Source organism: Watersipora subatra, chromosome 9 (assembly GCF_963576615.1).
Source record: "Watersipora subatra chromosome 9, tzWatSuba1.1, whole genome shotgun sequence".
NCBI classification, from domain to species: domain Eukaryota; kingdom Metazoa; phylum Bryozoa; class Gymnolaemata; order Cheilostomatida; family Watersiporidae; genus Watersipora; species Watersipora subatra.
In genome coordinates this window covers 20,096,357-20,109,426 of record NC_088716.1, presented here as the reverse complement: position 1 = coordinate 20,109,426, position 13,070 = coordinate 20,096,357, and the positions used below count along the sequence as shown (strand labels likewise).

At 33.5% G+C, this 13,070-nt stretch overlaps 2 protein-coding genes across 2 annotated transcripts; both read right to left on the bottom strand.

Moving 5' to 3' along the window:
* Positions 1-10,912: 10,912 nt before the first annotated feature.
* On the bottom strand, positions 10,913-11,527 carry LOC137404874 (SCAN domain-containing protein 3-like). The gene has a single exon (XM_068091101.1). The coding sequence runs from the start codon at positions 11,525-11,527 to the stop codon at positions 10,913-10,915; it is 615 nt and encodes a 204-aa protein (XP_067947202.1).
* A 94-nt stretch (positions 11,528-11,621) lies between these two features.
* LOC137404873 (protein FAM200B-like) lies at positions 11,622-12,035 on the bottom strand. Its single transcript, XM_068091100.1, has one exon. The coding sequence runs from the start codon at positions 12,033-12,035 to the stop codon at positions 11,622-11,624; it is 414 nt and encodes a 137-aa protein (XP_067947201.1).
* Positions 12,036-13,070: the final 1,035 nt, after the last annotated feature.

The following is a 13,070-nucleotide window of genomic DNA, read 5'->3' as shown; positions in this document are numbered from 1 at the left end:
ATACAATGTTTATGCAAAAAATGATATGTCATACAATTATTGATGTTAAACTAGCAATCAAGTTCATCATAAGCAAGCAGTTTTCATATTGTTTGTTTGAATTTATCATTAAATCGGGGTTGAAAAGTCCACAAACTATTTTTTAGTGATTAAATATTCTATTTTGTTCACTTTCGTAAAGTTGCATATACAATCCTAATTTGATGACTCTCATCGTTCCATGGATATTTTTATTTCAATAGGAATGTTCATGGTGCGTAGTTCTGTATTTTATATATTATATAGGAGTTCATTACATTATATTTTATTATGGAATGTCGTAATGAGCAAAACTTTGTAAGAAGATATATTAACTATAAACTATGATAAAGAACTTTTTCAACTTGGACTATTGATGCTGATATCTATCTTTGAATTGCTGCCTCAGAAATTAAAGCTCCAATATTTTCATTATGTTCAATTATATTATATCAAGAAAATTTTATTACTTTGATAATGTCATTGCAACTTTTGTTATATCATCTTATGCTCTGTTAATATTTCATTTTGTGTCTTGTATTTTATCATTATATAATATATGACAATAAGTTTATAATATTATTCAAAAAATGTTGCTCTTTATGTTTAATAAAAATTTCTAAAAAGGACCTACATAAAACATTAGACGTTTATGTTTAAATACTTTTATAGTTGTTTTATTTTGTTTCCTAGTTTATTTGATCTGTGAAAAACATTTCCCTCATGATATGAAGTTTGAAAGTTGGAATAGTAACTGTTGTTATATGTTTAATAAAAATGAATTCTTTGAGTAAAAACATTTTTTACCTGAGCAACTTTATGCATTCAGATAGTTCTAAATTATAATGCTGTTCTTCATTCATCTGAACCACTGACACTGATAAGTAGTCTTTGCAATGTTTACTGTTTATCTAAGCTAATTATATTAACATTTCAGAGAGGTCTAGTGTAACACGATGTAGACATGTATATGCTGTTACAGAATATTCCTTTGCTTTACAGTAGATACGATACCAGTGTATTCACCCTTTTGCTACCGAGCGCTTACGGCCAAAGAAAAACCCAGCAAACCAACTCAATTACTAGAGTGATTTTAGCCATTGACCAGATTTAATAACGACTACTAATAATAATATTTCATTCTAAATTCTGATCTGTTGAATTTATCACTTTTTTATTACAAAATTTCAAAAGCAAATACACTTTTGAAGCAATAACTTTGAGAAAATGACCTATGAGAAATCATTGCATGGATTCATAGTTATGCATATTTGCAAAGAAATTTGTTGTCTGAGTGCATTCTAAGTAGAGTTAAAAACTCCAATGCATTGCAAGTGCACACCTTCATAAATCTCATGACAATGAGCATTGCAAAACGGTCGTTATATGGCTGTTTAAACCCATCTACAACTCCCATGTGGATATGCATGAAGCTATGAATAAACTTACATTGGAAAGCTGAGAGATTTTTCTCCAAACTGAAATAGTCGGCATGTGAAAAATTTGCAGCCTGAGCTTTCAATATTTGTAATTATGATTTTATGCTGTAATATTTCATATGCTTTTTTTAAATTGGTAGATTTATGTAACACTACTGGATATATACTCATAGCACAGATTCATGTTTGCTGCAGTATAAAGAAAAATTTGACTGGTTGCGAACAAAACGATTTTAGTTGTGAGTCTGTATTCGCACATTTGTTATAGCGGCAAAAACAAAAAACAACATTTATAAGCGACAACAGCGATTCATGGACTAAACTCTGCTATACATGTAACTCACACGCAAATTTGCATGAAGCTGTGAATGAACTTGCTTTGAAAAGCTGAGGAATTTTTCTCTAGACTGAGATTTTTTCAGCCAGCATGTGAAGACTACAGCCTGAGCTTCCAATATTTGTAATTATGATTTTTTGCTGTCAAATTTCTTATGCATTTTAAGCTGTATATTTATGTAACGATACTGCATATATACTTATAACACAGATTCATGTTTGATGCAGTTTAAAGCGAAGTTTAGCTGATTGCGTACAAAAAGAATTGAGTTGTGAACCTGTTGTCACACATTTGGTAAAGTAGTAAAAAGCAAGAAACAACAATTATTATGAGTAGAAACAGCAAATCATGTAGACTGCAGAAAGATATTTGAACTTAACTTTTTGATTAACGCTTGTGCCCTAAAAAGGGCCGTGGGGATAAGAATGTGCGACAACTAAAATATATTAGATAATAGCATTTCAGCAAATAGATGTACAAAAGTCAGCGATAAAAATCAGCGAAGCATTTTAACAAACGAAACAAACATTTATTTTGCATGGTATGAATGAAAATGTGGCACGCATTGCGAAAATCCAGATTCTTTGCATTTATATTCACTTCCAGTTTGCTTACGGGTGTTTTTATCAGCTAGCTTATGCAATGCACTGCAGCGCCTACAAGTTACAAACTTACCTGCCCTACTTTTTCAAAGACTATTCAATACCGATTGACGAGTGGAAAAAGTCCAAGCGCAAGGAGTAGTATTCTTGTGGCAAAACGCAATGTACTCAAAGATTGTTTCAATTAATTTCTGCCAAAACTCCAGATCCGTCATGTTACCGCTGTTATGAATTGTATAAAATATGCCTTCATCATATAAAAAATTACTTAATAAATAAAAACTAGTTTTTTGTACTATTTTGTAGTTTCACTCACAACATTATAATAATGAATATTTTGACCAGATTTGTCAACTCCTAGTATTTATTTATTATATTCTAGAGTAGCAGCTGGTTTCCAGACTATCTCCTTTATAGTTTAGTTTGCCTGTATCTACGACCTCGAAGTTTTTATGCATAGTTAAAATTACATAAACATGTTTTTTATGTCTCCAACAGCCAACCATACTTTCACCATTAGAAAAACTTGTTGTCTCACATTTTTAATAGTTTTTCCATTACGCATTTTAATATCTTTAGGATTGTCTTTCCTGTTTAAATGCTGAGTTACCTAAACATTAGTAATATTTTTTTACAAGTTCAGTTGCTAACTCAAGCAAATTATAACAATAATCTATAAATAAACACTGATCCAAACTTCGCAAACCATTCAATAGTTTATTGACTATGTTGCGGGTGACTCCTCTGCCAGTTTCACCGACTTGCTTTTGCTCTTCACCGATGTTTACATTCAACTTGAGTATATAGCCAGAGACAGTATCACAGAATACTAATAACTTTTCTAAATCTTGATCTTTTACATGGAATCTACTGCCTGAAGGTGAGTCTTCCTTTTCAACTCAGCAAGCTTTCGTTTATACCTGTAAACTTACTAAACAGCAAATCAGTAAATAACCGGTCACACATCTTAGCGAAAAGATTTCCTAGCTTCAAAACTCTTTTTTGTTAGCAGGCTCTTCAGAATCATTGGTAATATGCAAACTGTTTAAAATCATTAAAAATCAAACTGTTTAAAATCACTTATCAAAATAATTTTTACTAACAACTGGCAAAGAAAATAAATAACTGTTAGACCAGTACAGTGTAGGTAACTTTAACTACTAAAGTTCATATACTATTTTGTTACTAATTTTAAATATGTACACATTTTTATAAATTTTTGACAATTTTTACCAGATATATTTGTATTATATTATTACAGTGGTCTCTATACCACCACAAAGTTATTAATGTCTATATTGTATGCTGATGATACCAGCTTATTTTACTGATCAAAAAAACTTGAATGATGACATTAACCTTATAAACACTGATTTGATAGAAGTTACAAAATGGTGTTAACAAAACAAATTAACTATTAACATTAAGAAGAGAAATTACATTATTTTAAAGAACTATTAAAACTATTTTATATTAAAGGAAAATTCTATTTTTTTGAATGGTGATACCATTAAGAAAACATAAGTGGTATAGTAAGCCACCTTTCCATCTGCTAACTGGGAATTTTGTACAAGGGTCTTTCAACAAGCTTACTAGAATACTTACTACTAACAATGGTTACAATTAGGAATGCTTACGATCAAAGCACGCTCACCATCAAAGGTCCTTATTATTAAAAGGATAACCATTAATTTACAGTACACTAATTGTGGTTCATAGCTTAATAATAACCTTAAACGAATATATAAAAACTGCAATAACTGCAATACTCCAAAGTTGTATAACCGACGAAAACAAAAAACCACTCATTGTAATGCCAAAAGAATAAATCACATACTTTCTACAAAGTTTACCGCTAACCTTAATGTCATCTTTGAAATACGTTAGGTAGCTATCTCAGAATCTTCAGATCTAATTAAATGGCTACGCAAAAAACTTAAAACTATCAGAACAAAAAAACAGGTCATTGCAATATCAATTTGAGGTTTACATGTTACCAGCAAAATTAATGCTTACACATCATTTGGATTATAATAATTACAATGACCTCAGACGAACAATCTGTGCAACTCTGCTGAGCTGTAGAGTGGAGTTGATCTCTCAACAGGCATTCTAATTGAAGGAGCTATGACTCCTACAGGCACAACTCGCATGTATGGAGGGCGTACAGACCTTGATGGTAGACATTGTGTGCATCACATGCCTAATTGTTCCTGATTGTTCGAAGCCGTAGCACCTGACCCATATTGCTCATTTGAGACTATTGTAATGGCTCTTAATGCAGATTGATCGTTTGAGGCCCTTTTACTAGCTCCTGATCCAGATTGTTCGTTTGAGGCCATTATAATTATTATGATCCAAATGATGTGTAAGCATTATTTTTGTATGTAACATGTAAACCTCAAATTGATACAGCGATGACCTGTTATTTTGTTCTGATAGTTTTAAGCTTTTTGCGTAGCCATTTAATTAGATCTGAGGATTCTGGGATAGTTGCCTAACGTATTTAAAGGGTAACATTCAGGTTAGCGGTAAACTCTGTAGAAAGTATGTGATTAATTCTCTTGATATTACGATGAGCGGTTTTTTGCTTTTATCAGTTATACAACTTTGGGGTATTGCAGTTATTGCAGTTTTGATATATTTGCTTAAGGCTAGCGTTAAGCTATGAACCACAATTGCTGTACCATAAATTAATGGTGAACGTTTTTAATAATAAGGACCTTTGATGGTAAGCGTGCTTTAAATGGTAAGCATTCTTAATTGTAAGCATTCTAGTAAGCATATCAGAAAATCTTTGTAATAAGCTCCTCGTAAATAGATCGAAAAGTGGCTTTTTATACTACTTACAATGTTTAATTAATTTTGGCCTGTAATCTGCCACCTAAGTCCGCACTAAATATTAGCTTTTGTAAATGCGCACATTGCCTCATCTCCTTCTCTAGACGCTCGTTGTCTAGCTCTCATTTATTTTGTATATATTCATACATTAGTGATGGAATAAAGCAAACAAACAACCAAACGAACATACCAATGTTCTTGCAATACAATGCCAACCCTGAAACAAATCAACATCGTAGTATTATATATTTTTTTTCCTATCTGAAATCCAACTTGAGATTCGACAATGTTTTAAATAGTGCAGATTTGGATTTTTCAGGTTTAAAATGCTCAAATATTATTGAAAAATTAGCAGAACAGAAACAGGTCTATAAGTATTAGATAACATTTTATTGCCTTTGTTTTAAAATCTGAATGAAACTTTAGCCTATTTCAATTTTGTGTGTGAAAACAGCACATTGCTTTACTCTCGTGTTAACTATGTAAACCAGAGGTTTTGATAACTCAATTGTTCATGATCTTGATAATTTTGCGGTTATTCCATCTATGCCCTCTGCTTTGTGTTCATTCAAATTTGCAATAGCTTTGTGAGCAGTACACTCATGAAATGTTTCAAAAATAATTTTTATAAACACATTTTTCTCTGAAGATAGATGCTTTATATTCATGTTACAAAAAGCTTGCACAAGCCTGGAACCTATTTCCATAAAATAAGTGGTAAACTATGTAGCTTCTTGTTTGTCATTGGTTAATTCCTTGCTTTGTTAGAGTTTAAAAACTGTGTACTTTGTTGAGCTTTACCATCGCTTTGTCCCAAACATTACTTACTAATTTTTTGATCTTAGTTAGGTGATTAATTATTGATATTCATTACAACAACAATCAGTTTTTGCTCTTCTGCATTTTAAAAAGATGAAACTCTATTTTTAGCTTCAATCTCGTCCTTTTTTCTAAAGTAGCGCTGAAAAGGTTATCTTTGCATTTAACAAAATATCTGTCACTTGTGTATTTCTACTTGAAACTTTTTTGTCATTCAAAAGATTTTAAAGCTTTTGGGCTTACAAATAGTTGCTTCCTTTGTAGAACCATTTTATTCAAAAGAATTTATTAGTTTTGCTTAGAAATTTTTTATTAGCCAAATCTACAACTTTTATCTGGTAAACCAAAGTGTTCCAATTCAAAAGATTTTGAAGAGGAGACTCTAAAGATCAGCTGTGATTTTATTAGCTATTAGAGTCTTGAGTACAACAACGCCTGCCCACTATGTGTGGCTTGCCTATGTACATGTAGATACAGTCAGCAATCCACACATGATTGTTGGAGAAAGGAAGGCCAACAATAATGTTAAACGTCTCGAGGTGAGTGTGACAAGTTTCCAAATAGAAATTTGTTAAAACTTTGGTAGAAGACTTGAGCTTAGGTAAGCTTTCTTTCTTCAGATCTTAAAATAATTCTCGAATGCATATTGACTCAAATTTATCTTATTAGGTCGTATTTACATATAATTTCAATGTTTTTCATTTGATGGTAAGCAGTTCCTTTGTTTTTGTTTGTGAAGATATTTTTCACCTAGCTTTGCTACAGCAAACAGTATCAAGTTGGTAAACCGCATTTGAATTGGCTTTCTCTGTTAAAAGATGTACATTAAAAACAACAATATAAGAACATGAGCTTTGAAGAACTAACGTAAATAAAAACATATTCAAAATAAATGTTATAGTTGTAGGCTAGTTTCCAAGACCGCACATCTTAAACTGAGTTGGTAAATTGTAATTGTCTTGGTAAAACATGTAAAATTCACCATAGGTAGAATATACTTGCACAGAATTAAAAATGGCTTTAGTTGGATTAAGATAATTTACTTTGAACTTTAAGGCCGACTGGAGTCAAAATGCTTATTCTATGCTATGAAAATAAGTTGCTAGCAACATATATTACACATAGCAACACATGTGACAAATGTATATGTATTTGCATTAATTAATATTGCTGATAAAAAACTGATAATAAAAAGCTGTTGAAGATTTAGAATTAATTTATGGCTTGCAGTGCTTGAGTGCAATCAATGACCAGGTGACCATATTAAAAATAGTGTCAACAATTTTCAGCTAAAGATGTTAGTTTGTCGGAAAAACTCTAGCAAACTTGTCACATCTTTAGAAGTAGAAGACTAAGTGTTAAATTTAAGGAAAAGCAATATGAAAGTTTTTATATGTTTTTTATTGTATTACAAAAAAAGATATCCAACTTCTAATTTTTGTCATATAATTTAAAAGCACCATTTGCCATATAACTTGATTTGCTTATAACTACAGGGTGATTTTAATTTACTTCTATAATGTTTAAATCTTTGTGGGTAAGCTCAACAACTTAGTAATAAATGCATGCAAATATTGATGAAGTAAGTCTAAATAGATCATCAACGGAAATCAAAAATAGTACTGAAGCAATAAAAGATCTTTGTGGAACATTGCTAACTCTTTTTACGTCAGCGATTTGTCACTAAAAACAATTTTTTGGGAACTTTTTTGTAAAACCCGTAGGCTATAAATTTATTTACATCTAACACAAGAAAATTTTGGTTTCTCCAATATAATTTCATGATTTAAACCAACATAAGAGACTTTTTCCTCAAGCCACAAAAAAAAATTAATCAAGCCTCTCCACCCTTTGTAGTAAACAGTCTGAACTCATATTGTTAGCGGCAGGATTGTGTGACAGAATTGTTGTGACGCTTTAGAGCACCGATGATAAGAATTTAAAATGTTTTTATTTGACTTATGAAAGTAAATCTTGATATATAACTGCTTCTCAAAACTTTGTATAAAATAGGGAGTAGTGAGGTTCTGGTAGTAAAATGGTGAGGCAGTAATAGAAGCAACAAATAAACACTGTAAGAAAGCCAGTCGCCTGATCATGTCTTTAAGCTAACAGAAAATAGTTGTTGATAAAATTTATTGGCAACAATTTTCCATTTGCATAAAAATAATCAATATTCTCAAAAAAGTAATAATAAAGAAACTGAATTGAGTTATTTTTAACATTTTTGTGAAATATTGTCCAGGTTTTTAGTCGTTAATCCAGAAAATCAACTCATGCATTCTATTACATATTGAAAAAAAAATTCTGAATGGTGGTCATCGAATATGTATGTTTTTCACTAGACACAAGGATTACATGCTGTTTAAAATAAACATGAAAATAACCCAAACTGGATGCAAAATAGATTTTCAATTTTAAAGCCATCAAGTAAGTCTTTAAGTATTTTCAGTTCTTATTTGTTACACTTGAGCCTTGCAAAAGTTTCTGTGTCTGTGAATTTTTACCAAATTCGTCAACCTTTTTTAATCAATAAGATTAGGAGATTATTTAATGAAAGAAAATGTTTACCTTTACTAGCAAGTACACCATTTTTTCTGATGTCAAAAACTTTGAAAGTAACCAAAAGACTACAACTTAGTTGAAAGCAGCCTTTGGAGAACAACTCCAAATTTATGGATCAAACATTTGTCTGTCAAACAACTACATGTATTTAGAATTTAGATATTTTTGTATTTCTGAAGCCGAGCTAAATAAAAATTTGGAAACAAAGTTAACCAACAATGTAACAGAATATAGCAAATTTCCAACCACCAATGAATTAGAATTATTAATGAAAAAATCTTCTAAACTCCTTTTCAGAATTTCTATGCTGTCGATTCATTCATACAGATGTCTAAGCTGTAGGATCCATAGCTAATGAGTTTAATTATTAATAGTCATAACTAATGACTACATATTGACCAACAATGATTTATGGTAATTTCTGACAGTACCCCACTAACTTGATTCGACATACATTCTACCTCATTCGGCGCTTGACTTTTTAAACATAGACAAGAATCTTTAAAAAGTGGTAAAAATCCAACACCTTTTTAAAATTTAATTTCAGATGAACAATTTTTTACATTTGAAAATAAATGCTTCAGATGTAAATGATGTATGAATGTAGTAAATTTAAACACTTCAGCTCAGCTGTACTAAGGTTTTTAGAATTTGAACCTTTTTAATACGCAGTTCATCAGTGTGTTTTTACATATCAGTTTGCCACTGACTTGGCCAAACATCTCTGAGTAATGATGATCAGCGATAGCCCAGCCTTCTAATGTTTGTTGTAATTTATTTTAACACGGTTGCCGACTGGTTGAGAAATAGCAATCTTCATGTTTTACTCTTTTAGGAACTGTAGCCACAAACACATCCAAGATACTTGGTCATGGTCAACGACTCTCAATCAGGCGACGTCCGTAAGTTATCATACTATGAATTTGTTTTCAAATTTGTTTTGCAAGTTTCAAGTGCCTAATAAATACTTTGCATATCTTACATACATGCATAGAGCTATTTCATCACATAATAATTGGTTTATGAGGCGAGTAGATATCAACATCATTACTCCAAAAGAGTGAGAGTCATCATGACGGCTCAGAACCAAAGTGTCTTCTCACGTGGCCAATCTTATCTTCTATTTTTGGTTCACATCTTCTAAAATTCACTAATTCATGCAAGAACGATGAAACACACAATCATTTAATCCTGGTTTGACACAATTACGATATCTAGCTTTTAATCTTTAAGTTTCCTTGAAAAACAATGTAGAAGCGTACTTACTTGGCAATTCATAACAGAAAGTTTTAATGCGCCGTCAACTGCATGATGTATTAGGGTTTGTTGAAACTGGTGAAAATCCTGAAGCAGTCTGATGGTATAGAGCAATGTTTTTCAACCTTTTGTGAGTCAAGGCACATTTTTATATTGGAAAAACTTTGCGCCACACCACTAACCAAAAATGTTGTAAAATGACACTCTCATCAATATATTTCATCACAATATTATTCAACAATTTATTTATACTCAGTCAGTGTGAAACCTGGGCCTGTTTAGATAAAAACAAAGCCGATATCCTGGCAGGAATAGGAGAAAAACACACACGAAGCTCTTCTTCAACAGCTCTCAGTTTCTCTCTGTTTTTAGTCTTTGTAGCAGTTAGACTTGAATGTCTCAGCTCACACAAATGTGTGGTGAAAAATGGGAGCAATGTGAAAACAGCTTTGTTGTCCAGAATGGGGAACTCCATGGCAGCAGTCAACCAAAAACTGTCCGAAAGGAAGATCAGCGATTCTTAGTTTTAAACCCCGATCCTGTTTCAGTTCAATTAGTTGCTCTTGCACTTGTAAAGTCATGTCCTCTCCAACAACTGATGCTGAGCTGTTTGGGTCCCTAACCCAGTCAAAGCATTCAGTGGTGGCTGAAGAGAAATAAAATGACAACTTCTGCTCGAGACTTTTCAAATTTTTACATATTACCTCACACAGGGCATCAGTGGAACTTGGACTTTTCCCTGTGAGTGGAAACATTGCCAGGTTGGCACGTAGCACATGTTGTTGTCAGAAGTGGACCTTTAAATGGAATCCCTTTACTTTATCTGTGCTTGTAAGCAAGTTTTCATTTCGGCCCTGCATCCTTGTGTTCAGTTCATTCAGATGATGAAATATATCAGCCAGGTATGCCAGCTTTGAGCACCACTCATCACTTGAAAACAATTTTGAGTAATTTAACCTTTCAGTTGTCAGAAGCATTTTAAGTTCTTCTCGCAGCTCATACACACGGACGAGCACCTTACCGCGCGACCACCATCAGACCTCTGTATGGAGCAATAAGGCCTTATGCTCCGCTCCCATTTTCTCACACAGAGATGCAAATATACGGCTTTTCAAAGGTCGTGTTTTTACAAAATTCCCTATGCGCACCACATCATCCAACACAGGAACCAGTTCCGCTGGTAAAGTTTTAGCAACGAGGGCCTCACGATGCGAAAAACAGTGCGTAACACTCAGGTCAGGGTTTTTCTCTTTTGCTCTGCTCACAAGGCCTTTGGTGCACCCGACCATGGCTGCAGCTCCATCTGTGCAAACGCTTGTGCAGTTGTCCCATGTAAGTCCTCCATGGTTCAGATATTGCGATGTGAACCGAAAAATTTCTTCTCCAGTTGTTTTTTCTGGCAGTGTCTTGCAAAATAGGAAGTTTTCTTTAATGTCATTTTTATCCACAAAACACGCATTAGCCAGGAGCTGAGAATGTCCACTAATATCCGTAGACTCAGCAACTTGCAACGCAAATTTCCTACTGATGCGTATCTTTTCCAAAACATGACTTTCTATGTCTGTAGACATGTCATCAATATGTCTGGCAATTGTGTTATCAAAGAGCGGTACTTTAGCTATGTCTTTAACTGCGTCGGGGCCGAGCATCTCGTCGAAAATGGCTATACCGGCAGGTAGTATTAATGTCTCTGCCACAGTGTTTGGCTTTTTTGATTTAGCTACGAGTTCGGCTACTTGGTAACTAGCTTTTTATTGTTTTCTCATTTACCTTTGTAATTTTTTTAATAAAGGTTTCTTTTTTCTCTGTATTTACACGGAAGCAAACAAAATAGTCTGTAGGCTTGTTTTGAAGCGACGGGTGTTTCGTTTGGAGCTGGCGTTTAAGCTTGCTCGGCACCATGGCGCTGTTAGATAGCTTCTCGCTACACACCAAGCATAATGGAGTAGGTGTCATCTCAACCCCGTTGAAAGTAAATCCATACGAAAGATAGCTTTCACTATATTGCCTTGAGCTCACCGTCTTTGCTTTCTTTTTCCCACCAACCATACTTGGGCCTTCATCCGGGTTAGAGTTTTGTACAGAGACCAACTCAGAGTATGCAGTTGTCCTTTTCAAAAACTTCTCCATGGCTGTCACCACGATCTCTCGGTACATCAGTCATTCAGCTACGTGTGCCACACAATGAATATTATCGCAAAACCTGTATTTGAAGGCCACTTTTATTTGAAGGTCATCTCTATTCAACGCCACTATAGCAGAAGGGTTAAAAAATGGAGCGCCATCCTTCATTTGAAGGCCACCTATATTTGCGTGCCTATATAATTATAGATGCCTAACTAAGCATATTGCACTAAACGACTATTCTGCTTTCGATGGACTTTGAGTTTTGTGGGCCAATATTAAATGCATTGACTATGCATCAAACAAGTGAATAGAGGCACCCAGATTATGGTACCTGGAGATTTAGCCTACTACATCGAAGCCTTGGCATTCAAATACAACACTCCTACCGCATAAGTTGCTTCAGAGTCTGAGGAACCTGTACTTAAAAAGTGACATTGGCTAATTTCTCACGGCACGCCTGAGGATCTCTCACGGCACACTAGTGTGCCGCGACACAGTGGTTGAAAATCACTGGTACTATAGAGCCTACATTACTCTTCATTTCACAGAAAAAAAATGATATCAGCATGATTTATGTGGGAAACTTGAAAACCAGTTTTTTCTTGAAAAACAGTGTGGAAGAGTACTTACTTGGCTCCATAGCAGAAAGTTTTAATGCGCCCATCAGTTGCATGATGTATTATAGGGTTTGTTGAAACTGGTGAAAATCCTGAAGCAGTCTGATGGTATAGAGCCTACATTACTCTTCATTTCACAAAAAAAGGAATGATATCAGCATGATTTATGTAGGAAAATTGTCAAGTAATCTCCAGTCAATGACACTGAAATCTCTGGCGTAACAAAGATGGACGGCAAAGAATGCATGCGAATAAATTTTTTTGTCAAGTACAAGCAGAAAAAACCAACTAAAATTTCATAATCAAGCCTACATCTGAAGGTTCTCAATTAATTCTTATTCTGCAAGATAGATTAGGACATTTTGTGATTGCTGCAACGACGCTGCTGGAGTTTCCACAGCAAACTGAACCAAAACCTTGTCTGCAATATTTATTAAAAGCTTCGCAT